Genomic DNA, 26,084 nt, shown 5'->3' with positions numbered 1-26,084 from the left:
ATTATTTATTATTTTATATTATCTCATATTATTTCTTATTCTACAGGCACTTGGACATGCTACTTTGATGCCTTATATATATTTATATATTTATTATAATATAACGATCACAGAAGTTTCCTGTATCTTATCAAGAAAATGCAATTCTCACTTGATACGTATTTTCCTTCATGAATGTTGTAACAGTTCGATAATACGGATATAGCATATTTCTGTTCACGATATATTCACCGTCGATAAGTACTTAACTATTCCATCCGTCTGGTTTCTTAATTTTTCTTTCATCATAATACCTAACTGTACATGAGTTTGTGCTAAAAGTAAAATCGTCACCTTGATCACAATTACAATTGTTATCCTTCCAGACAAAATTATCAATTGGGCAATTTAGTTTTCCATCATAAGACAGAGCAATCTCTTGGAAGAAATGAATCTTTGTCTTATCGACATGATTAGTTAGAGCAAGAGTTCTTATAACTTCATCCGTCCATCTTTCATAAAAGATACCACCTTCATGATCTATGAAGTCGAAATAATCTTTATAAGTTGGTGATCTCCAGTAATTCAAATTACCTACTTCCAAAGTTGATAGGAAATAACATAAGTTATAGTCTTGACCATTATTCTTCCATCCAAAACGTTCAAGATTGTTCTTGACGACATAGTTTGGTTTTTCTTTCCAGAAACGCTTAGTTGACTTCCAAATCGAAGAGACCGCGTCCTGTTCTGTCTTTTCAGAATAGATGAATGAATAGACGGAACCAGTGTCTTGCATCCATCTGAAAATGTCGTATTGCATATCACAATACAAGCTAATATTTGGTTCAATTCTCCAATACCAGTCGAAGTTTGCTAATAGGTCGTGCTGCCATAAGAAACCAGAAAGATATCTTTGCATCAATTTGAAGGATTCCGATGAACCAAAAGGTGTGTTGTACAACTTCGATCTGCCTGCGGCAGCCTTGTTTTGGTCGATCCACTCTGGATAGTCAACTAGTTTCTTTGGAATAACACCAAATTGGACGTCGACCTTCGATTTAATTTCGGTTGTGATCAATTGCTTTTCTTCTGGAGTGAATTCAGTCTCAGCGATGAAAACGTACGGATATCTAAACTTACTGTTGAATTTTTCTTCTAGCTCTGTCACTGACTTGACAATCTGTTCCACGGTTTGGAACTTCAAATGTTGATGCAGGACAAATAAGAAACACGCTTTTGGTCGTTTTCCAACATTAGCATACGAGACACCCAAATATTTATTTAGATCATCTTTCCCCGGCTTTTCAATTGAACTTTTCTGAGCAGCGATAGCTTTCTCCAATTTCAATTTGTCAGCCTCCTTCTGTTTGGCAGGAATCTCGCTCTGTTTCAATATATCCTCGTCACTCAAGCCTTGCAAATTTGTATTGAAATCGAAATCATTGAGATTATTGCTGATCAACGCATTGAAGGACTCGATATTCTGCGACTCCAGGAACCTGAACTCTTGTTCCTTCCTTAGTCTTTGGTTGATCAGACTGTCCTTGTCGTTTAGTTCTGCTCTCAATGCTTCCAGTTTGTTCTGGGTTGACTCGGACATCCCGAATGGATCGGTCAGGTTCGCAGAGCCCAGCTGAGGCTCACCTGCATGGAAGATGTACTGGGACATATCGGGTAATTGGAAATTCCCCAGAATGCCATCTGACTTTGAAATCGAAGCTGTGTTTGAAACAAAAAACAACAAGAAAAAGAAAGAAAGTGTAACAAAGACGGCAAACCTGAGCACTCTTCTACTTAACACCACTCTCATATTTAGTGTTTTGATCTGCTTGAAAGATGTGATTCTCTGGTGGTTGGAGGGGGTATCTAGAGTATTACAGACTAGCAATAAAACCCACTTTATATCCATCGACCAGAGACACCTATATATATATGATAAGCATATAAAGTTGTGATTATAGAGAGTGTATGTATATTATAGAATAGGCGATGTGCACTTATTTCATGCCATCAAATTTTCACTGCGTTGCTCGAGAACGTGAAAAAGAAACGGATCTGTGCTGTTTTAGGCAGTGACGGTTTCGAGGTTTTGCAGTTACGAAATTGCAGAGTGCGAGTTCACAACACCACAACGAGGACCCTGCCCCGCGGAGATCGGGCAGAACACCGGCAGAATTCGAAAAAGTAACGCGCTGTTGTCGCTCGATCGAGTATGCAGGTAGTTTTTTATACGTGGCCTTGTTCTTAAGGGACTGCTTACCCGGCGGAATGGCGGGTAAGCGGCAAATAACTGCAGTGCAGTGCAGCACAGCGCAGTGTAGCGCAAGTGTGTGTTGCTTCGTGACGGGGCGCGCGGAAGGGACGGGCCCGGGCGTTCCGTGCGCGTGGCGGGTAACACCTTTCCAGAGACCCGAGCCGCAGTGTTACCCAGTTCGCGTTGGGTCGCCGGGTAATAGGGCCGTGCGACTGAAAATTCTGTAAGCTCATCGCATCTCATGCATATATATTATAAGTGCGCATGTATAAGTGTGTGAGCATGTGTATATGTGTGTGAGCATATATGTGTGTGCTTGCTTGGAGCTACGAAGTAGCTCCAAGCAAGCACATCCCATCGCAACTCTCCGCAATCGTGCACTATGTCCTACAACGGTATCGGTCTGAAGAGCGCAAAGGGCTCTTCCACCTCGGGCCACGTCCAGAGCTCATTGGCACATAACTCCAGAGCTAACAACAAAAACTATCTGGTGCGGAAACAGGCAACTGCACTCAAGAAGACTGTCACGCCCATCAAGAAAAAACACATCTCGATGCTGGAGCACTCGAAGAAGAGACAGGCGCTACTGGAAACTGAACACTACAAACAATCACTCATCGCACACAACAAATCAACAGGTAAGGACCCAGACATGGACGAGATTGAACAGAAATGCAAAGTATATAAGCAGAAGTTACTAGATGCACATGAACCCATCACTTACACTAGCAGAATAGATCGAGACCAGGACGCCTCCACAAAAGAATCGAAATAAGGTGCAGCCGGGTAGCCCATGTCACGGATTTAACCTTTTTATCTTTACAATTATATAATAGCTTTCAGCAAGGATAAGAAATCGATAAATAAATTCACTTTTATAAATATATATATACAGGCATAAAAGGTCCAAGGGCTAAAACACTAGGATTGCAAGAGTCTGCAACTAAGATACTCCGTTTGACGTCCCTCTCACTTCAACTAAGTACATACAACCAAAATGATAAGATCAACAAATTATGACCCAATATCAGACCCGGCATACAAGGCACCCCGCAAAGTCGTGTCGAACAAAAAGAAGAGGTCGGTTTTGCTAACTGCAGTGCTAACCTCCGTTATTATGCTCTTGTGCATGCAGCTTTTGGTCCCAGGATCATTGGCTTTTGAGCACTCCAGAAAAACAAATAAAAAGAATGTCATTTTTTTCGTTACTGATGGAATGGGTCCGACTTCATTATCCTTAGCAAGATCCTACAGACAATTTAAATACAACTTACCATACAATGATGTTTTGACCTTGGATAAACATTTGATAGGCTCCTCTCGGACAAGATCCAGTGATTCGTTAGTCACTGATTCAGCTGCGGGCGCCACAGCCTTCGCATGTGCTTTAAAGACGTATAATGGGGCCATCGGTATTTACCCAGATACACAGCCTTGTGGAACAATTTTGGAAAGTGCAAAATTAAACGGTTACATGACTGGTTTGGTTGTCACAACAAGAATAACGGACGCAACACCTGCTTCCTTTAGTGCCCATGTCAACATGAGGTCCCAAGAAGATCAAATCGCTTTGCAGCAGCTAGGCCACTATGTATTGGGAAACATGGTAGACTTGATGATAGGTGGTGGTAGAACACATTTTTATAGTGGAGAAGTTGAATCTCTTAATATTACAAATGGTGCTAGGAAAGATGGTAGAAATTTGATTACGGAATCAATCGAAAATGGATGGCAATACGCCGGAAACAAAAAAGAATTCGATAGCTTGGATGGTGGTAAAAATGTTTCATTACCATTATTATGTCTATTAGCTGATGACAACATTCCATTCGATGTTGACAGAGACGAAAATGAATTTCCATCCATAAAAGAACAAGCAATGGTAGCCATTAACGCATTACACGAGGGTACAAAGGATTCGGAAGAAGGTTTCTTTTTAATGATCGAAGGTTCAAGAATTGATCATGCAGGCCACAACAATGATCCCGCTGCTCAAGTAAGAGAAGTATTAGCCTTTGACGAAGCTTTTAAGGCAATTATTGATTACGCAGATTCTAGTGATGTTGATACCATCATCTTGTCAACCTCAGATCATGAAACTGGTGGACTAGTTGCTGCCAGACAAAATGAAAAAGATATGATTGAATACTTATGGTACCCAGAGATTTTAGATAATGCCAAACATTCTGGTGAATATTTGGCTCAAAAAATCTCAACTTTCTACAAATCCAATTCATTGAATAGTGACAAGGATGACGTAAATAAATCTAAATCTAATTTCATTAAACATGAAATTTTGGAAAAGGAACTTAACATCAAGGACTACACAAAGGAAGATATTGCGGAGCTCCTTTCGTATGGAAATGATTTCATGAGTATCCATTACAAGCTAAACGACATGGTCTCTATGAGAGCTCATGTTGGTTGGTCCACACATGGACATTCTGCGGTTGATGTCAACATATATGCTTATTCAAATAACAGACAACTTTGGCATGATATTTTAGATCACTTACAAGGTAATCACGAAAATATCGAGATAGGGACATATATGGCAAAAATTATGAATCTCGACCTCGAAAAAGTTACTGACTTAGTCAAAGATGTTGAGCATGATCCACCAAAGGATTTTGTCTCCGATTTATCTGCATATGTCGATCAATATCATCACAAAGTTATTTGAATCTAAATCGCACTGTTTTTCTTTCAGCTTTCAAGTTAGATTTTATATTTATTATTTATATTTATTTATTACTAAATGATACCAAACTTTACGATAAGATGCTATCGCTCCTTTTTATAATGCTATATAAATAACAGGAATTTACAAGTTCTTCATATTTGGCATACCACCATATATTGAACAATAACTTTTAAAGCTTTATATGCTTACTTAATTTATAATTATTCCTCAATATGATAAACTAAATAGTTTGGTAAACCGAATATTTCATAGTTTAATCTTTTTGCCATTTTGGCAAAACCTTCGGTTTCGATTAAATGATAGAATGGGAAATTTGGGAACATTGCACCATCTCTGTGAACTTCTGCTTTAACTAATGTACAGCCACCACCAACACCATCCAATGCCATCAAGGCATCAATTTTCCCAGCTTTATCGTAGAAATGAGCCATCAACGGTCTGTAAGTGGCAATTTCTGCATAACCTTCAACAATAATTTCATCTTCATTCATGTTTTTTGCAATTTCTAAACCCTTTTCGCTTTCAGCCCAATTATTAAAATCATAAGGTCTAATAGAGTTTTCATTCTTTTCTTTGTCAAAAAATCTTTGATAGACATTAGCCGCTAAAACCGGTTTATTGTGATTAGTCATATCTTGAATAACAGTGGCAGGTGTTTCAACAATATCTGCATCTAACCATAAAACCCATGAAGTACTTGGGCCAATCGAAGAAAATAATAGTTCATTTCTTGCTAAAGCCATGGCAGAACGTCTTTCTTTTTGAACAGCTAAAGAATGTCTTTCCTTTTCACCTAATTTGTCAAAACTTTGGGAATCTTGTCTTAGGATGGTAATCTTGGCAAATCTATCTTCAACCTTACCTGTTTGAACATTTTTAACAGCAGCTTCCAATTTCTTTAAAGTTTCGTCACCTGTTGGTGTTCTTGGAATGATAAAACCCAATTCTAATAAAGAACGTGGATAAGACATCTTTAATAAATTGCTCCAGTATGCATCGTGGAAAGTTTGCATTGGAGTAGCAATCAGCACATGCTCCTTTAGCTTCATTGCATCTTTAGTGGAATGCAACTTATTTAAATCGTAGTGAGCAATGTGACCTTCTGGAATAATATCCTCAACAAAATCATTCGATAACCAGTTTGATTTCTTTTTGTAGGAATATTTTGGCATCTTGAACTTACTAGAGAATGGAAAGTACCACGTTCCTTCAATTTCATGAGCCCATTTATGGTTCTTAATAGCAGACTGGTCAATACCAAGTATTGAGACATTGTTAGCAAAAAAAATCATGTATATTAGAAAGATTGAAATTGAAGGAAATATCAATGAGGCTAGAGGCAGCCTCTTCAAACGAAAAAATAGCATATTAATATTCATTGTTCAAAGTATGATTATAGTATGTTGCTGTAGATAATAGTAATTGTAACACCTTAACTTCCTCTGTTTGAAAATAGTAAAACAGTTTAGGTAGATATACAGCAGTAGGTGTTCAGCTTTCTGAGACAAAATACTTCCAAAATTGAAACTAATGACCACACACTGCTGTTGAGCACAATATATCAAGTGCCTAGTTGTTCTAATGTTAAATGTAATACCATTGTTTTAAAGATCATTAAGTTTATCATTCAATGTAAAAACTCTGATGTTTTTTGCAGCTTCGCTAAATTTCGTTTCTGGCTGTTCATTGAGATTCATCGGAGAAACGAGAAATATCAAAATCTGGCGTAAGGACAAAAAGCTCATCTGTATATATATATATGATATGTAGATGTAGATGTAGATGCATTTAGTTTTACTTTATTATTGTTACATTATCTTAGATATTACAAAGAACGACAATAGTCGTTGTAACTGGTATATACGCAGGTGCTTTGGGGTTGTGAATTATAGAAGACCACCTTTTGACCTAGAACTTTTAATGAAGTCGCCGTTCACGATTGTCCCCGATGAGATACCGTTCTCTCCAGTCAACCATCCTGGAACCTTGGCAGAATTAACTAGTTTTTTGTCTGCTAATTCGTGTAATCCACCGAATATGTCATTGCCTTGCAATTTGAAATTTATCGAAACATCATCATCAGTACCGGGCAATGTGTTTTTTAATGTGAATGATATTTTTTCAATCGGTACTAAAGATTTATAATATGTTGTTTTATCCTGATAGTTGTCTAGCTGATCACTAAAATGACCTTTGAATCTTTGAAAATTGTTTTCCAACCTAATTCTTTTAATGTCGCCAAACTCTTCATCGTCAGAGGCGTCGGTTTCTGTATATGTTCTTTTACCCTTTACCGAAATATGCTTAGTAATGTTGTTGAGAGGAGATATATCAAATGAGCCTTTAGAGTATACAGACCATGGACCCAAAGAGTTACTATCTCTCGAAATACCTTTCAGAATATTAATTGAATGAAGCGATTTCACAGGTGGGTCATTATCACTCTTAAATATTATATGTTCTCTCTTTGATACAGCTTTTTGAATGCTCTGCATAATCATTTGAGCATATGTATCTCTGTCTGCAGAATGTATAAGTGTCGATGAGTTATCTGGTATGGCTACATAAAACGGTTGTCTAGATATCAAGTCTTTATTGACTGATTTATCAATATCGATCGAGGTAGTTGACATATCGCTATTCTTGTTGCGGGTTTTATCTGAGATGCTTTTCAGAAATGAATTGTTTAGATCATATAACTGAATTCTACAAACCACAAGGGGCAGACTTGGGTATCTGAATATATATAGGCTTGAAAAATAAAATTTGGATAACTCTTTTTGAACATCTAAAATTAACTCCTCTGGATCTATATTTAAGGTGAACTTCTCTTTATTTGATTTCCAAGCAGTAGAACTTACCCACTTATTATTGTTCTCTTTATTAATCAAAATATAACAGTCCACTTGTGCTATTTGAAATAAGTTTAATCCATTAGGCCAATATTCAAATAGAATTTGTTTGGCCAGTACACGTCTTCTTGCCTTTGTTTGTTGTAATAAATCCAATGTTCGAGATATTTCCTTCACAGATCTGTTTCCTGAATAACTAAATTTGTTTAGCCATAATAATGTCAGTTCACAAAGGGCATCTAATGGAAGCTTCAAAAGTTTCTTCAACAGTACGTCTCTGTCGACGTTTGGAATATACGTATCTTTTAGTCTTGTCCGCATTATTCCAGCAAATCTAATCTTAAAGGCTCCTTCACTATAGATATAGATATTGGTGTGTATCTCCTAGATATACCAGGTTAATCATATCCCTGCTGTCTCTCAAGTAATTGTTTTAATCTGTAACGTATAATTTAAGTTAACGACTTCAATTAATGATTTATATGTACAAAATGCCGGAACGCGAAAGGTTAACGCCTATGCCTATGAGTATTAAACGGTTAAATATTAAGAATATCATTAATTATATATGTGTTATGCTTCATTAATTAATACCTTATTAAATATATTAAATAGGATATGACTAATGTATATTATGATAATGTTATTTCCTTCTTTTGCGGTAAGGTTCTGATTTCCTAGAGGAAGATTGTCCATTGGAGCCATTATTAGACACGGCAGCGGCAGCAGCGGCAGCAGCAGCCAAGATCCTACGGTTAACACCCAATCCACCAAGTGTGTTTACTGATGCATTTGATGATTGGTTTTGCTGTTGTGTATTACTTCTAACTTTGTTCACACTCACATTAACAATATCATTGTCATTTGTGTGTATCCTTCTTGCAGGGTATTTATAGTTTAACCCATCAAATATACTATCACAGACAGGATAATCCCCATTTGTGAAATAGTCATGATCTAAAGCTTGCAAAGCATCTATTCTTGTTAGAGGATCATATTTCAACAGACAATATAATAAGTTTAGAGCATTTTTATCCTTACCACCCGTTGAATGATACCAAGCTGGTAATGTATCGTTACATTTTGGAAATTTTAACAGTTGTTCAAATTCTGGATACTGTTCAATGTTGGGCCAATTTTTAGGAGACGGTGTTCCTAAAACCTCAATAATTTTCTGTAACTGATTTGCTTGAAATGGAACGGTCTTCTTAGAATCCATCTTAGCCTCTTCCCCTTTAAATATTGGTTGTAAACCAATGAGTTCAGCAAAAATACAACCAACAGCCCATAAGTCAATAGCTGGCATATAATGTTTAGCCCCTAACATTAATTCAGGTGCACGATACCATATCGTCACAACAACTTTATCAACGGTATATAAAGTTTGTACCATATTATGAAATTTCCTTGCTAAACCTAAATCACCAACTTTGACTACTCCACTGGAAGTAACCATAATATTAGCCGGTTTTAAATCTCTGTGTAGAATCCAATTTTGATGCAGGTATGATACACCATCTAATATTTGCCACATAATGGATCTTATCATTCTTTGTGGAATCATCCTCTTTTCTGGATGGGAATGAAAATGAATTATTTGTAGTAAATCATGCTCTGCATACTCGTACACCAAATAGATACTCTTTTTTTCCATAAATATTTCAATTAATTTTGTCAAATGATTATTAGATAACTCTCTGCATAGAGACATTTCTCTACATGCTGATTGTGATATACCAGTATAATGTAACTGTTCAAAACCTTCTCGTTCAGTCTTAAATTTTTTGATAGCATAATAAATTGGTCGTTGAGTCTTCTTAATTGAATTTGGTATATTTCTTTTCGATTTTGGGTCACTATCTTTGTAGAACATTCCAGATTTAGAGTTGTAAATAGAGCTATCAGAATCAATGTCCATTATATTATCATTTATTAAATTCGAGGGGATGGGCTTGGCTTTATTAAGTGATGTTTGGGTATAATTTTTAGAATTAGAGCTTGAATCATTAGAACTATTGCTTTTACAGTGAGTAGGTGATGATGTGAATATAATTTCATCCGATAAATTATTATCACTTAAATTGTTATTCCTATTCTCTGAACTTAAACTCTTTTGTTGACCCAATTCACCATAATTAGGGCTTCTCTTCACTTTATACACTTTACCGTACGTACCGGCTGCAATATAACCAATAACTTCATATTTTTGAATCACTGATATTCTTTCTTTGTCTTTTCTAGCTTTATATGGACCAATTGTAAATACATCATTATTTGCCATTAACATTGACTGTTTACCATGAACACTGCTATTTGATCCAGTTAAGTTATTGCCGTGAGGTTGTTGTCTATGCTGACCTTGAGAATATTGTGATTGGTTTAATGCACCGCTTCTATTACTGTATTGTGAGTACATATTGATTTGTTTATTGTTTAGAGATAATTGACCTTGTTGCCTAAGTTGATGTTGTGAGATGTTGTATGGATTTGACATAATCTATGCAAACTTTCATTAAAAATAGCAATGTAAATATATATATATATATATATATATTGCAGATATTACTAATAAATTATTAGTTGATGTCTTAATATCAAAAGCGTAAAGTTCTATTCTTCTCTCAATATATCAATAGTATTAAAAATGAGTCTCACCTAATGTAAAAGGTACGTTATTTATGTGTTCAAATATAATATGGTTCAATCTCGAAATAAAAATTAGTAAACTACCACAACAATATGTGAATGCCTATCACCTTAACATAATCCATAGATCAATATCAAGGTGATTTTGTCACTATATCTTATATTAAAATATGTTCTTTATTAGATTTTGTTGATCTCTTTAATTTTTAAAGTTTTAGAGGTCTAGAAATTGTAAAGGTAAGCAGATGGGCAAGATGAGTGAATGTTAAGAAAACATAATCAATAATGATTAAAGGTGACTGTTTGTTTCTGGAAACTACAGTGATTGAATTATATTTACATTGAATTTTGTAACAGGAGTTGGTATAAAATATATATACAAGTAATTGAGTTAAGGAAATCAGTTAAAATGTGTGTTTTTCCCTTTGCAAATGTGGAATACTTATTCATTCATGTTTTAATTTCTTGACAGATTCTTCACATCTGTTACATAATGAATCTTCAATAGTAGAGCTAAATTTCCAACATCTTGGACAGCTGTGCAAAGTGCTCTTTACTGTTTCCATTTTCACTGGACCAAAGTTGCCTAACTTCAAGGAAGATATTCCTATATCCAATTGTTTAGTGGTAGTTATATTAACATTAGCTGTTTGTAGGATATCGGATAATTGATCTGAAGTAAAAGGTATTTCATTTAAATCGCCATTTACAGTTATATTTACGATTGTCTGACTTGTTTTTGTTATATCCTCACTGGATAAATCCCTGAATTGTTTTTGGAAGGCTTCTTGTAACGCTAACTCGTTTAATTTAAAAGATTCGAACAATTCTTCATTTTCCATTAAAATTGGTGATTCTTTTGTAATAAACCCATTCTTAGTGCCTTTCTTCCATCCTACTGGTAAAGCAGAACATGTTTCTTGAATCAAAATAGGTATTATTGGGAATAAGATAAATCTATATGTATCCAATATATGGAACAAAGTTGTTTGAATTTGTTTCCTCTTTATCGAATCGATTTTGTCTAAATATAAAGAATCCTTACTTATATCAAAATAAAATGCAGATAAATAGTTATTCAGATGATATTGTAAGGAAGTTAAAACTTTTGAAAAATTTAATTCTTTATACAGTTCATTAGTAGTAGTTAGAAGTTTGTTAAGAGAATGGATGATGTATTTATCCACACGTCGTAGTTCATCATATGGCAAAATCTCATAGGTACTATTATTTAAGTTACCTAAAAGAAATCTGAAAGTTAACCTTAATTTTTTCATAGCTTCGACCACATGCTTGATAACTAATTGACCAGCTACTATGTCGTTTGTGAAATTGGACTGAGCAACTAAATATCTTAAGCCATCGATACCTAATGGAGGTAATCCAGTTTTTGTATCACCTTCAATAATGGCAAGAGGTGAAATAATATTACCTATTGATTTTGACATTTTTATTCCATTTTCATCTAAAGTAAAACCGTGTGTTACTAAATTTTTGAATGGTGCAAGAGGTTTATTGGAGTATCCAATCTTAGTTAATAACGAACTTTGAAACCACCCTCTATGTTGGTCAGAACCTTCTAAATAAACATCTGTCAATGGTTCTGGATGATCTTGGGTTTTAATCTTCAAAGTTTCATTATAAAATTGAACTGTGTCGGCCCAAGCAGAGCCACTGTCAAACCATACATCCATTGTATCTTTTCCTCTTTCATATTCATGGGCAACGTTACTATACTCAGTTGGTAGCCATTTAGACATATCAGAACCATCCTCTGGTGATTTAGCAAACCAAGAATCAGTTCCTTCCTTATTGATTACATCAATAACATGATCAATAATTTCACTTGTCATTAATGTTTGCGAAGGATCTGATTTTTTGTAAAATGCAGGAATTGGAACACCCCAATATCTTTGCCTAGAAATGCACCATTCATTTCTACTTTTGATAAATGATTCTAATCTAATTTTACCACGAGTTGGGAAAAAATTAACACTCTCCAATGTTTTCAATGCATTTTGTTTAACATCAGTCAAATCAGCAAACCACTGCTCTGTTGACCTTATTATAACAGGTTTCTTTGATCGCCAATCATAAGGGTAAGAATGTATATAATCATGATGACTATAAAGCATGCCTAATTTATCAAGATAAGATATGATAGTCGAGGTGGTGTCATGATCTAATACACTTCTACCCACTCTTTGTTTACCTTGAGATCCTGAAGCAGGTTCTATCACAGACAGTAAATCAGATAAATGGGTTGGTAGTTTATCTAGGATATAACGACCTTTATGATCCACTGGTGAATAAATTTCCAAAGAATTTTTCTTACCAATCAAATAATCGTCATGACCATGACCAGGTGCGGTGTGCACTAAACCTGTACCGGATAAATTGGAGACATGATCGCCATGTATGAACGGTCTTGGTACGTTGTCCTTTAACATAGTATTATAGTATGATAAAGTAGCCAAGAACGAGCCTGGAAATTCTTTAATGACAGTATAATCTGTGGCTACTTTATCCAGTAGTGTGGAACAAATTAATAAATTCTCATTAGGCGCTTTATTCAATTTAATAATGGAATAATTGAATTTATCGTTATAGCAAATCGCTCTATTTGAGAATAATGTCCATGGAGTAGTTGTCCAAATCAAGCATTTTACTGATGATAACTCCACATCTAATTGTTTGCTTAAATTGCTTACCGATTCTGGTATTAAATCAAACTTTACATATGCCGCTACCGATTTATGATTCTCAATATATTCCAACTCACCCTCAGCCAAAGCTGTTCTTGTTTCCGTGCCCCAATAGACAGGTTTATTTTGTCTCTTGATATAGCCTCTGTTAAAAAATTCTTTAAATATATTCAGCTGATTTAGTTCGTATTTTTTATCCATTGTCACATACTTATCATTCCAATTTGCTAAGATTGCAAAATTTTTGAATTGCTTAATTTGTTTCTCAACTGTAACAGATGCCAGTTTTCTTGCCTTTGATCTTATGTTCAGTGGGGAAATGTTTTCATAGTCATCTGTGTTCAAATTTTTTAACGCTTTCAATTCAATAGGCAAACCGTGACAATCCCAACCGGGTCTATACACAACGTACTTGTTATTGTATAGCAATTGATATCTTAGAATGATATCCTTCAAGATCTTATTCAAAGCATGACCGAAATGCAAGTCTCCATTGGCATAAGGTGGTCCATCTTGTAATATGAACATGTTGTCCTTAACAAATTTCAACCTGTCACCATAATTGTCGATGCTATCATACTTTTGAATGAATTGTGCATATTGGGCATTGTAGATATCTTCGGAGCATCGAGGCAAGATCTCTTGTTTAATGTGATTCAAATTCGATCTGCTAGCCAATTTTGTCTTTGGCAAAAGCAGTGTCTTCTGGTAACTGTGAGATGCATTGGAATACAACCTTCGTAATGCAATGGATACACTTGACGGTTGTGATGCGTACCGTAACATTGTGTGAATAGCAGAGAGAATGAATTTCAAGCCTGAAGCAGAAGTCAAATGCTGGTGTGAGAGGAGCAGTTCGAATGGCCGTATGTCATCGAGAGACATACCGTCATATATACCATATACACATCCAGCGTTCCTTATAGTTGTGTTTGAGTCGTGGTTGTGGATGTGGTTGCGGTTGAAAGTTGGTGGGACCCTACCTTGCGATTTTGAAAGCCCTCATCCACTCGCAGTAAACCCTATCCAGGCCTGCCCAGCCCTAACGGCGTTACAAAAAAAGCAATTATGGATCTCAGCTGCTCCTGCGCGACTCGTGTGCATCTGAATCCATATGTCCCAAACAGGTATCGCATATTGCAGCATCGATAATCTCCACGTTTCTTTTTTTGTCATTTCTGCGGTTCCGTCTGACTTCACCAGCCCGGTGCCGGGCATCCAAGAATTTCTGAATTTCCCGATTGGTTCGTTGCTGATAAATCTGTTTTCGAAACAATGATGCTTTTGGTCTCGAGAGCTGCTAGAGGTAAGATTTGGAATATTGGATATCTCGAGAAACGTAAGACTGCGAAGAGTGACTTTTCAATGTATTGTGCTTGTGTTCGACCTGGGGCAAGGATTCGTTTGGACAACGTCCTTGTATTGTGAGTGTGCTCCCAGAAAGTATGTATGTGGGGGCGCTGGAGTGGAAACGGAACATGCTTCTAGAGTTTTGCTATGTTTCGCAATATTTAATAGTCTGCTTTTCTATTTGTAATACAAGCTATGGAAGCCTTTTCTTGGTCAACATTGGTTAGTAGTTCTTATTTACTATTTGGCATTCTTGCTCATATAAGGGCAGTGGAGAGAGAGAGAGAGTGTGTGTGTGTGTGTGTGTAAAAGAGCGTAAGTTTAAGAGAAGACACTTGACATAGGCATTTTGTTGTGAAGTGTTTTGTTTATTTGACATACATCGCTATTAAACGTTCACTTTCATTGGAAATAATGTTGACAGATATACAGAATAAGGCTCTGAAGACAAGTTTGATCACTTTCATCCTTAATGAACAAGATCAAAATAGCATTGCCAGGAAGAAAAGAGCTCTTCACAAAATACTGGTAGGAAGTTTTATAAATGGTGTTTGCATTGAGTATAAAAATTTATTCAAGAAATTAAACATCGTGTACAACTGTGCAGAATTAGTCAAATTTGCAGGCACTTTAATACAAAGGGTCAAATTATCAAGAACACAGTTCAAAAAATCATGTTTCATTCTTGTTAAAATTTTAAATGCATGTGTAAGTCACTCTATCAATTATTTACAATACTTAAGGAATGATATCAGAAAAGTAATAATAGGTTCTTTCTTATTATCGTTTTCTACTACAAATAAACAAAAATGTCCAACCAATCACTCTACAAAAGAATCAAAATTATGCGCAACAAATGACATATTTGAACAAATAGCTACAAGAGAAAAACGATATTCTCTTTTTGCGTTGGCTACTGGTCTCTCTTCCGGGGAAATAGGCAACATTGCAAATATAGCAAGAACCATCGTTGCAAGGCAAGTTAGGTTGCAGAATAGGACACTCCAACACCAACGGAACATAAGAAGGTACATGTCAAATTTCGGCACAGGTAATTATCCATACATTCGCATGGCTACCGATGAAGCTGCTCAGAATGAACAAAACGTTATACATAATGGTGTTGCTATTGATATAGACAACAATGAAACGCAACACAGTTCGCAGCATTCAATCCTAAGTGATCCTACTGGCTCTGCTGTGCAGTTTACTAATACAATTGTAAATCAAAATGTCAATACTAGTACGACAACTAATAATTTTCCAAACATGAACCCAAGTATTCAATTGAATACTAACGACGAGTTCAACGATATGAGTACGACTTCGTCTTCAAATGGTATTCACAAAGTAATCGAAAATATTATTTCAGTATTTGGTGAAGATAGTATCAATCAATATGGACTTTTAAATGATGATAAATCATATAGTGATATCGTTAATGAAAATAATGAATTGGGTTATGTTTTCCAAGCAGAATTGGATGGTTATAAAGAAATGGGTATAGTAATGGTAAAATCTTATTTTAATATTATATAATGCATGCAATTATATAGCTTATAGATCAGTATGTGTATGTAACGACATATAAAAATAAAATAGGTTTTAACGTAGCTACAGAAATTTTTGGTTGACTCTAAATTATATTAGCCTTCGGCTTACGAAATAAGAGCACTGAAATTTCAATGTTGGTAATTATTAAATATTGAAAAAATAAATTGTGAATTTAGATGACTAAGTTACAACAATTTATGTTGACTTTTAATATCTAGCAACGATGTACAAAAGGATTATTATAGCTATTGCACAGCGTAACAAGTCAAGTTTATTATTACAGTCACTAGTTCATTAATAAGGAGATAATTTGATTCTGCTAAAGAGCTCCCGATATGGATGAAGAGAATAAGTTTTACAGGAATGCAGTTGAAGCAATAGTAACGATATGCACTAATACAAATGAAGTAGATCCTAATATAAAAATTCTACTTGAGAGAGTTTATCTGGCGAAGACACAGAAGAATGGAAGGAATAAAATAAGCAAAGCCAATAAACCATCCCAGGTTAATACAAAACTTAATAACGATAATACATTCAGTGATTTGAATGACGATAAAGACGGAATACAAGCAAATGAGAGTAGAATTTATAAATGTAATCATTGTTCTTTAGTATTCAGAAGATCATCGGATGTCAGGAGACATGAGAGAACGCATTTGCGTATTTTACCAAATATTTGTAAGCAATGTGGTAAAGGGTTTGCTAGAAAAGATGCTCTGAAGAGACATTCTAATACATTAACTTGTAATAGAAACAGAGAAAGGTTATTGAGTATGGGTGGGAGCATAGATGAAATTTTGAAACAAGCAGAATCAGTTCTAGAGATGCAAAAGAAGTAAGATGTAATTGTGTAACATTATTGGCAGGTCGACTGGATAGATACGGTATATATATTTATATCAAAAATGTATATGATTAATATATATGCAATATTATTAAACTAATATATATGTATATATAATCCTAAATATTCATATTCAACCTGTATATTCAATGATAGTATACGTGTTATTAAATTAGGTATGATTATTGTGATATTACATTAAAGCACTTATTCGACATCAGCATCAAAAGATTGACCTTCAACTAATTCAGGAATGGATTCATCCTTAACATCACCATTTTCGGCACCGGCAGCAGCCTTAGCTTGTTCAGCAACTTGTAATTGAGAAGCTAATTGGGTTAAAGCATTAATGGAGTCGGAACCTAACTGAGAGATAATGTTTGGGAATAAATCTTGTAAGCTCTTTTCTTGTGGTAAACCGTAGAAGACAGAAGTGTTATACTTGTCAGCAACTTGGACACCAACTTTGTTGAAATGTAAAACGTTACCGTCGTTTTTGAAGAAATTAGCTTCAGCAACGTTGTCGATAGTGACAGCCTTGTACTTACCTAACTCGACTTGTAATTTGCTGTCATCCTTGTTACCACCAGCAGACTTCTTGACTTGCTTTCTTCTGGTACCACCAACCTTGTTCTTGGCAGATAATTTTTGTAATTTAGCTAATTTTTCTTGATCAACTGGCATTGCGTGATTGTATAGTTAAGTTCTTATCTTAATTTTCAGTATGAAGAGAATTGAACAAATTTAAAAATTTAACGAGGATCCGAAATATATATACGTTTAAGATCTTAATTAATTAATTGATTTATATATCTTTTAACATCAATCTATCATTCAATTGAATAGTTGTAATTATTATGGCTACTAGTTCCATTGTCTTACAGACTTCAAAAATTTCAAAACTTTCAGTTTTGATGAAAGGTTAAATTCGTCGTGCATGATAGTACGAAAACGGGTAACAGTTGGACATGCTCTATGCTTAATACACTGTATATGGTTCTAACCGATTGCATTTACTGTAATTTATAAGAGATGCATTATATGTAATTAATGTATTTAATTATTAGATGAACGATTGGGTTAATAATCGTATAGATGAGTATAAAAATAAAATTGTTGTTTGATGACTAACTCCTTTTGAAAAGTCCGCTGAACCTATTCTTTTTTTTTTCTTAGATTCCTTATTGTCTGTGTTGCCAACATTGGAAACTTGATCTTTATTGTCAGTTGCGATAAGATCAGTGTTATTAGCCAATCCATTAACCATAGTGTTTGGTGACTGAGAAATGATTGTCGCTGGTGTATCTGCGGAACCCGGCGTTTTCATTGAATTGAGATTACCGATGTTCAAAGCGTTGCTTGATGACGAAGATAAACTAGTTGCATTACCAGCGATGGAATTCTGATCACCGTATTTGAAATTATTTTGTAATTGCCTATTATTGTCATTTCGGTTGGAAAGAATATTTGAATTGTTTTCATAATATCCTGTGACCTTTGTTTGTGATGAATATTCTTGATTATGTGGCACCATTGGCATTTGGTTTGTTTTAATATTATTTCTATAATTAGTATAATTATTATAACCATTGGAATATTTGCTATTCATCGATGTAACTTCCGGTGTGGTTTGCATTTTCTTCAGTATGGGCATTCCTCTTCCGCTATTTTGTTTGTGGATACTACCAATACCAATAGTATTGTTGAAATCTTCCAATATCAGAGCACTAGATGATGAAGGAGTACGGCTATGATATTGATGGTTAATGGATGCAGCATAAGAGTTGGGATCTCTTGCAGTTGATAAGAATGATGATGCAGATGATGATTTTGTTAAATTATTGCCATTATATGATGAGTACGAATATCTTGAATTTGTTATATCTGCGGATGAGAGCCTTCGAATATCGTTAGTTTCATCTATTTGGTTTTTTCTATTTGTAGACAGTAAATTAAAATTTCCTGAAGGTGCTTTATGCAGTTCAGAGTTTTTTGGGTTGCTTTTCATATGACCTGATCTGTAAGAATAAGATGTATTATTATAATGTGTATAATTGTTCATATGCTGTTTTGACTGCTCATAGTTTGAATAGGAGGTCTTCTTAGAAAGGTAATTTCCATTTATAGGAGCATTTACAAGTCCATTTGATGGATATGCATTCTGTATTGGCAAATGTGTACTAACGGGTCTTTGCACTGGAGTATGTGACCTAGTGGAACCCAGATAGTCTGCACTTTTTTTGTATCTATGCTGTTTATAAAGTGATTTTTGAAAATCTTTCTTTTTCAATTCCAATTCCAATTCTTTTTCTTTTAATGATAACTCTTTCTCTCTAAGCTCTAATTCTTTTTCCTTCAACATTTCAAGGCTAATATTTGAAGAATTTTCATTCGCTACAAAAAAAGTGTTGCGATTTTGGTTACTTTTCTGGCCTTGTGTTTGATTATGTGACTGTAGGTCTAATTCCTTAGTGATAGAATTTAATTCAGCCCTCAACTTTTGTTTTTCACCTTTCAAATTGGCAGTATTTTTTGTATAATTGTTAATTTGGCTAGTATTTCCTTCTATCATTTTTCTGAGGTATTGAATCTGATTATTCATTTTTTCGACATCACTCTCTAAAGATTTTTCGACTATTGTACTGTTTGTATCTGTATTTCTCTTGAATAGTGAAGAATTATCATTGTTTATATCATTTAATTTTTTCAGACTCACATATAAGGAATCCAAATAAGGTGTTTCAATTGACATTCTTTTGGCATGGTTTATAGGGTTTAATAACAGAATATCATAATTGTTGAGGAAGTGTAATCTTTTTTTGAAAATATAAACAAACTGTGGTTCAGTATCAGCATTGAATTCAACCCAATGAGACATGAGATTTTCAACTGTTTGAGCGTTTAATTCCTCTATACCAACATTGTCTAAATAATTTGATTTTAAAATATTTATCATTTCAGTGTGTAACCCTTTAATTAGTGGTGATGCTAATAGAATATTTTTTAAATTTGCAGAGCTACTCTCTTGGAACACAATTAATAATGCCTCTAGACATATATGCTCCATGGCAAGTTCCCATTGTTTAGAAATGAATTTGTTATGATTCATTCCGCAGAGATCTATATAATCCGATGCTAGTAATTTCTGAAGTAATCTTTGTACTACTTGCAATGAATTTTTAGCATTCTCATTGTATGCAGTAAAATCAGATTTCCCTAAATATATGAAAGGCTTTGCTTCCTTATGGGGCACCTCTTTAAAGGAAATAGAGTCTTGGGAAATACTCATGCAACGAATGTCATAATTAGTGATTAAACTTAATATTTGAACCTCATAAGTAGCATTGATATAGTTATGCACTACTTTCTCCAATGAAATCAAATGAGTGGAATCAATAATCAATTTTGTATTTTCATCTATAATATTCTTTAGAAAGATTGATATTTTCTTTAGACTATTTTTAGTAACACAACTAATGAAAACCAAATCAAATTTAAGTTCAATTCCTTTATATTCTAAAGTTTTCACTAAACTCTGTATGGAATTGAAATGGTTTTCAAGTTGAAACTTCACTTTCTTATAGTTCCGTGTCTCTATTTCATATGAATTTGTCTTATAGTCATTAGTCAAATATAGATTAACTCTATTGGCTAATCTGAACCTTGACCATAAAAAAATGAAGAACGGATTAGAACCTATCAGCAGCACATTAATCGAAGTATTAGAAGACATTTGTAGTCTCTGTCACTGTCTATAAATATATATAAGCAACGTAACTTGGAGGGCAGTGAACGGTATCTTCTGCGAGTTAGTCTTAATTTTTGATCTGGTGTTATGCGATGAGGGATGGATCTATACCGAATGGATGAATCTATGTGGACTGCGATGAGTGATGTTAACAATGTTTAGATGATGTTTCTTCTTGTTGTGCAATATATAGACATCTATATTTGAGAGTGATCTTGTTAAAATACGACTAAGGTCTATGACAGGGATTCGATAGACGATGTGTATGCGTTGTACGTAAGTGTAGATACCCAAAGTGGAAAAAACTGGGACTTTTTCAAAAATTGAAATATGGACACTAATTTTAGAAACTGGATCACTTCATACAGTTTATCGTGAATACGTCTATATATATATATATATATATATATATAGATGGATATATATGAGGATATTGATAAAGTGAAGATGGTTAATGTCATGAGTAGCAACTGTTCAATGAAAATTTGACTAATTAGACATTTGAGTTCGATGGATAGTGAGTTTTCAATGTCCTTGGTCTGTAGCTTCTTGACCGTTTAGCCTCTTGGTCTAAACTTCAAAAGACGGTGCGCGAGCAACTGCCGTACAAGCACATCAGCAGTTAATTGAGAACCCTGTGCAGCAACGTGCTGCACAGGGTTCTCAAGAGCCAGATGTGGTATGCATGCTGTTCTCGGGAGAGCATCCCAAAGCGGAAATAAACTGAAGTTCGTATGGTTTCTTTTTACGAGATATCCTTCCTTCTGGGGCTCTCTCTTCGGCGCTGCCGAAGAGAGCAGAGTTCTGTCCCAAACGGGATATCTTATTGCACAATTGGAGAGTAGAAGTGTCTGTTTCGGGACGCGGTCCCATTGCTTTTTCCCCAGCCGGCACAAAGACGTTGCCGTACAGACACAACACACGTTTTTTCTTTTTGTATACAAGCAAAGAAATGCCTGCACTACTTTCTTTCCTCTTCTGGCATGATATCCCAAACATGAAACTGCCACTAATGAACTCCACCACCACGGGACAGGCCAGGACGGAGGTCGGGCCCTCTGGCGGGTAATAGCAACGTATTCTAGGTAGTGTGCCCAAGTAATCACCGGGCGCTACCATCGTTAACGAAATTGCAATGCGAAATTTCAGATCAGGTTTAGCGATGAGATGAGGTGAGATGACTAAAATGTAAGATGTACTTAAATACATATGCATATATATATTTATGTATTTGTTTATATATGATTGTTCTTTGGTACTGGTGGGTAGTCATCGAGTTCTCGAGGAACGTGCACGGTACCAATGGGGTTTATTCAGGCAGGAGTGCCCTCGACTAGGCATAAGAGAGAACGGAAATTATCGTACAGTAAACCTGTCTTCTCTAACGTTAACGGTTATGTGACCATTAAAAAATTAAAGTTACCAAAACCTAAAACTGATCCGCAGGGCAAGGTGCATCTGAAATTGCCGACACATAGTAAGGTTTCTACTCTAGGTGAGCTGCCACCAGAGATTCTCCAACACATCTTTGTTCTGGTTGGCAATGATGGTTACTATTCAATGGTTTACTTGAACTCATATTTTCATAGAGTGTTGAAGCCAACACCTCATCTGATAGGGTTGTACTTTATGCAGAACTACATGAAGACCGTACACTTGGAGGATCATCGGTACCTCATTGTTAATGCAAATATGTATAAAAACAATTTATTATTCAGATTTTTCCTTCGACATGTGTTTATGAAATTTATGAATAGTATTCATGGCTTTGTCTCCGAAACAGATTATACCAATAACGTTATTGAGGAGCCACATACAAAGCTTAATATCAATAACATGGTGATTAAAGATTACGGAGTATTTTTCGATTTCCCACTAGAACTGGCTGCTCTAAGCAGATTTATTACAATTGGTAACATAGATACATGCATCTCAGATATTATAAATTGGCATTTTGAAAAATTCGACTTCACAAAATTGAGTACAGATAAGATCACAAAAGAAAATATAAGATTAATGTATTCAATAAAAATACTATTACAATTGAAAGGGGGAGTCGATGCACATGCTTCCATTGACTCCCCAGATCCATTGGTCGTAATGATGAACTTATTGCAAACTCAGTTCAACCTTAAGATAAGACAGTATACAGATGAGCAGACGTTGAAGAAGAAGAAATCAAAACTATTGCGAAAAATGAGAAAAATTATAGAGCCATTCATCGCAGAATTTTATTCTCATATAGATTCAAAAACGCATCTATCACATCCGGAACTATGGAATCTATTACATAGGATCGCGGACATTGCATTGATCGATCTAGTGACTGATCTTGGTGGTAACCCACAGTATGACCTGTTTTTTTAATTAGAGATTATATATATATAATTAATAACAATAATACATATCAACTTTACTTCCAGAACCCTTACAATGTTTTTTTATTAACCTTGAAAAATGCTACCGATCTCATTGAAAAATATAGTGTATACAAAAATGTAGGTAATATTTGAAGTAAGTAATTGATAATTAGAAAATGTATTAAAGTTAAAAACCTGAAGATATATAATTGAGCAAATATTTACAGAAGATGGGGCAAATGAATATGTTGTCCAGGTGTTTTTATTATGGAATCATCTCTCGATCAAGCTCAACTAACGCTCCAGCTCAATTATTTCGAGGTAAAAATTGGATACAGCAAAAAGTGAAGTTCGATAACCTTCCTAAACAAGAACTCTCAACAAATGTAATTGTATTTAGTTTTGACAAGAATAGTAGTGACAAGAATAGCATATATGCCACTGATAAGAACTTTCAAAATACTTTGGACAATGCAATGAAACTTGTTTATAATGAAAAAATGATTGCATTCAATGAAGAAGAAGCGACAAATAAGTTTAATGCATGGAAGAAATTGAGAGATTATATATATTCACAATTACACGACAGCGATTTGAACAACGTATCTAAAGTTTTCAAACCTACATTGACAGAATATTTTCTGTCTTCATCGCCTTCTAATTTATTGGTGAAACTTCAAAATATCAATAAAATTGAGAACGTCGTCTGGATGAAATTAAAAGAACATAAACTAATAAACTTTGATCAATATAATCAGAATATTACAGAGTTGCAAAAATACGTTTATTTGATATCGAATGCGTTTGATCATGTCTATGACAAAGATATACTGATAAAACAGAAACCTCCATATGATTCACTACAAGAAAACAATAAAATATCAACCATATTAAATCCGGCAGAATGGTTTCCAGAAGCTAGGAAAATGAGAAGAAATATTATAATGCATTTAGGACCAACAAATTCAGGTAAAACATATAGAGCATTACAAAAATTGAAAAGTGCTGAAGTGGGATACTATGCGGGACCTCTTCGACTTTTAGCCAGAGAAGTTTACGACAGATTCAAAACTGAAGGTTTAAGATGTAACCTTCTAACTGGTGAAGAAATTATTGAAGATTTGAGTGAAATAGGAACCCCCGCTGGAATCACATCAGGTACAATTGAAATGGTCTCTATGAGCAAAACTTTCGATGTTGTCGTCCTGGATGAAATCCAGATGTTAGCTGATAATGACAGGGGCTGGGCTTGGACAAATGCACTATTAGGCGTGAAGGCAAAAGAAGTTCACTTATGTGGTGAAAAAAGTGCATTGCCGGTAATAAAGAAAATCGTTGAATCCACTGGTGATAACTTGATTGTGCATGAATATGATAGACTTGGGAATTTAATAGTTGAAAAATCACCGATGAATAACGACTTTAAAGGGTTAAGGAAAGGTGATTGTGTTATTGCTTTTTCTAAAAAGAAAATATTAGATCTAAAATTGACAGTTGAAAGGGAAACTAAATTAAAAGTTGGTGTCATATATGGGTCCCTTCCGCCAGAGACTAGAGTTCAGCAAGCCAGGTTGTTTAATAACGGTGAATATGATGTGCTCGTTGCTTCTGATGCAGTTGGTATGGGTCTGAATTTAGCTATTGATCGTGTTATATTTACCACTGATCTAAAATTCAACGGCAAGGAACTTCAAGAGTTAACATCATCAAACATTAAGCAAATCGGCGGCCGTGCGGGTAGATATAAGCATAACGACAGCAGTAACGAAGTGGCCATTGGTAAAGTAACTAGTTTCCATGGCGATGTTTTAACAACAATAAGAAAGGGTATGGAAGCACCAATTGAATACATCGAAAGTGCTACAATCTGGCCGACCGATGAAATTTGTATTAGATTGATGACAAGGTTTGCTCCCTCTACAAGCTTATCCGACATTCTTGAATTGATTGCATTACAGTTAGCACAGAATTCAAACAATCTGTACAAATTATCTGAATTAAGAAATAAACTGACTGCCATTAAAATATTTGAGGATATGGAAGATATACCATTTGTCGAAAAATTAAAACTGAGCAATGCTCCTATAAAAGATGTTCCATTGGTTAAGAAAGCATTCGCATATTTTTGTGAAACAATAGGTAAGAGACAAACGAAAACATTATTATCATACGACTTACCATTTGATATAGTTAAATACAGTTGTATCCCACAGGAAAAATACAATCTAGAAATGTATGAAGCCTTGTATAACATTGTCACTTTGTTTTGTTGGTTAGGAAATAGATACCCAAATTATTTTGTAGATTTAGAGGCTGCAAAACGTTTAAGAATCACCATTGAACTGATTATATTTGAAAAATTAGATAGATTAAGAAAAAACCCATATGAGCATAACTTGCATATGCGGAAACTAAAAGTTCCACGTCAAAAAAAATGGCTATGGAGTTAAAAGAGAACAAAACTATAAGCCCTGTAAATATAATATTTGTACACTCAAACTCTAGGCCATCTGTAGATAAAAATATGTAACAATACATCACTCAATAGATAATTGACAAAAATAACCAAATCAAAGGCTCTTAGGCATGTAAAGAAAAATTGAAGTGAATCTGATGTGCATTAGAGTTCACATTTATCCCCTTTCGACTAGTTATTCTATATATCTTTCTTTCTTCAACATACATTTACACAGCACAAATGTCATCAGAAATGGCTCTTTCTTAAAGAATTTTACCATTGTCGAAATTTTGTAAGACTCAGCAGGCTGACGTTGAAGTGAAAAATTCACCAAAAATGAATATACAAATGTAAACTGACCAATGAATAGGCAATTGTTTATGTGCCATGTTAATTTATAGAATGTGATATTCTGACTCTGTGTTCGTTGTTTGGTGATTATTCATTTCTAGTAAAACTACGTTTATAACATGTTTTGTCTACAGGGTTATTGTAGATTGAACAATACTATGGAAATTTGAGTAATGTTTTTTCAAAGTTTATTGTGAATGTTAGGACATGCAAGACTGGTGTAGCTGTCATGGATTTTTGGTTAAAGAAGAACCAAAAGTGTGGAGTTCAAGTAAC

At 34.8% G+C, this 26,084-nt stretch overlaps 13 protein-coding genes across 13 annotated transcripts; 6 read left to right on the top strand and 7 right to left on the bottom strand.

Moving 5' to 3' along the window:
• Positions 1 to 244: 244 nt before the first annotated feature.
• Positions 245 to 1,888, bottom strand: TPHA0L01400 (uncharacterized protein; the record flags this gene model as incomplete). Its single annotated transcript, XM_003687881.1, has 1 exon — positions 245 to 1,888. One exon carries the CDS (start codon positions 1,886 to 1,888, stop codon positions 245 to 247), a length of 1,644 nt encoding a protein of 547 aa, XP_003687929.1.
• A 727-nt stretch (positions 1,889 to 2,615) lies between these two features.
• Positions 2,616 to 3,008, top strand: CWC21 (U2-type spliceosomal complex subunit CWC21; the record flags this gene model as incomplete). The annotated part of the gene is made up of 1 exon (XM_003687880.1): positions 2,616 to 3,008. One exon carries the CDS (start codon positions 2,616 to 2,618, stop codon positions 3,006 to 3,008), a length of 393 nt encoding a protein of 130 aa, XP_003687928.1.
• A 222-nt stretch (positions 3,009 to 3,230) lies between these two features.
• On the top strand, positions 3,231 to 4,916 carry PHO8 (alkaline phosphatase PHO8; the record flags this gene model as incomplete). Its single annotated transcript, XM_003687879.1, has 1 exon — positions 3,231 to 4,916. One exon carries the CDS (start codon positions 3,231 to 3,233, stop codon positions 4,914 to 4,916), a length of 1,686 nt encoding a protein of 561 aa, XP_003687927.1.
• A 221-nt stretch (positions 4,917 to 5,137) lies between these two features.
• MNN9 (mannosyltransferase complex subunit MNN9) lies at positions 5,138 to 6,316 on the bottom strand (the record flags this gene model as incomplete). The annotated part of the gene is made up of 1 exon (XM_003687878.1): positions 5,138 to 6,316. One exon carries the CDS (start codon positions 6,314 to 6,316, stop codon positions 5,138 to 5,140), a length of 1,179 nt encoding a protein of 392 aa, XP_003687926.1.
• A 507-nt stretch (positions 6,317 to 6,823) lies between these two features.
• CHL4 (Chl4p) lies at positions 6,824 to 8,110 on the bottom strand (the record flags this gene model as incomplete). The annotated part of the gene is made up of 1 exon (XM_003687877.1): positions 6,824 to 8,110. One exon carries the CDS (start codon positions 8,108 to 8,110, stop codon positions 6,824 to 6,826), a length of 1,287 nt encoding a protein of 428 aa, XP_003687925.1.
• A 322-nt stretch (positions 8,111 to 8,432) lies between these two features.
• SSN3 (cyclin-dependent serine/threonine protein kinase SSN3) lies at positions 8,433 to 10,283 on the bottom strand (the record flags this gene model as incomplete). The annotated part of the gene is made up of 1 exon (XM_003687876.1): positions 8,433 to 10,283. The coding sequence occupies one exon, from the start codon at positions 10,281 to 10,283 to the stop codon at positions 8,433 to 8,435; it is 1,851 nt and encodes a 616-aa protein (XP_003687924.1).
• A 598-nt stretch (positions 10,284 to 10,881) lies between these two features.
• On the bottom strand, positions 10,882 to 14,025 carry ISM1 (isoleucine--tRNA ligase ISM1; the record flags this gene model as incomplete). The annotated part of the gene is made up of 1 exon (XM_003687875.1): positions 10,882 to 14,025. The coding sequence occupies one exon, from the start codon at positions 14,023 to 14,025 to the stop codon at positions 10,882 to 10,884; it is 3,144 nt and encodes a 1,047-aa protein (XP_003687923.1).
• An 879-nt stretch (positions 14,026 to 14,904) lies between these two features.
• TPHA0L01330 (uncharacterized protein) lies at positions 14,905 to 16,029 on the top strand (the record flags this gene model as incomplete). The annotated part of the gene is made up of 1 exon (XM_003687874.1): positions 14,905 to 16,029. The coding sequence occupies one exon, from the start codon at positions 14,905 to 14,907 to the stop codon at positions 16,027 to 16,029; it is 1,125 nt and encodes a 374-aa protein (XP_003687922.1).
• Positions 16,030 to 16,379: 350 nt separating this feature from the next.
• Positions 16,380 to 16,886, top strand: TPHA0L01320 (C2H2-type zinc finger protein; the record flags this gene model as incomplete). The annotated part of the gene is made up of 1 exon (XM_003687873.1): positions 16,380 to 16,886. The coding sequence occupies one exon, from the start codon at positions 16,380 to 16,382 to the stop codon at positions 16,884 to 16,886; it is 507 nt and encodes a 168-aa protein (XP_003687921.1).
• A 212-nt stretch (positions 16,887 to 17,098) lies between these two features.
• Positions 17,099 to 17,575, bottom strand: EGD1 (Egd1p; the record flags this gene model as incomplete). The annotated part of the gene is made up of 1 exon (XM_003687872.1): positions 17,099 to 17,575. The coding sequence occupies one exon, from the start codon at positions 17,573 to 17,575 to the stop codon at positions 17,099 to 17,101; it is 477 nt and encodes a 158-aa protein (XP_003687920.1).
• Positions 17,576 to 17,954: 379 nt separating this feature from the next.
• TPHA0L01290 (uncharacterized protein) lies at positions 17,955 to 20,624 on the bottom strand (the record flags this gene model as incomplete). The annotated part of the gene is made up of 1 exon (XM_003687871.1): positions 17,955 to 20,624. The coding sequence occupies one exon, from the start codon at positions 20,622 to 20,624 to the stop codon at positions 17,955 to 17,957; it is 2,670 nt and encodes an 889-aa protein (XP_003687919.1).
• A 1,317-nt stretch (positions 20,625 to 21,941) lies between these two features.
• TPHA0L01270 (uncharacterized protein) lies at positions 21,942 to 23,006 on the top strand (the record flags this gene model as incomplete). Its single annotated transcript, XM_003687870.1, has 1 exon — positions 21,942 to 23,006. One exon carries the CDS (start codon positions 21,942 to 21,944, stop codon positions 23,004 to 23,006), a length of 1,065 nt encoding a protein of 354 aa, XP_003687918.1.
• A 223-nt stretch (positions 23,007 to 23,229) lies between these two features.
• SUV3 (ATP-dependent RNA helicase SUV3) lies at positions 23,230 to 25,449 on the top strand (the record flags this gene model as incomplete). The annotated part of the gene is made up of 1 exon (XM_003687869.1): positions 23,230 to 25,449. The coding sequence occupies one exon, from the start codon at positions 23,230 to 23,232 to the stop codon at positions 25,447 to 25,449; it is 2,220 nt and encodes a 739-aa protein (XP_003687917.1).
• Between the last annotated feature and the right edge of the window lie 635 nt (positions 25,450 to 26,084).

This window comes from Tetrapisispora phaffii, chromosome 12, assembly GCF_000236905.1.
Source record: "Tetrapisispora phaffii CBS 4417 chromosome 12, complete genome".
Lineage (NCBI taxonomy): Eukaryota > Fungi > Ascomycota > Saccharomycetes > Saccharomycetales > Saccharomycetaceae > Tetrapisispora > Tetrapisispora phaffii.
Note: the sequence above shows the minus strand (reverse complement) of the source record. Positions and strands in the feature narration are given on the sequence as shown.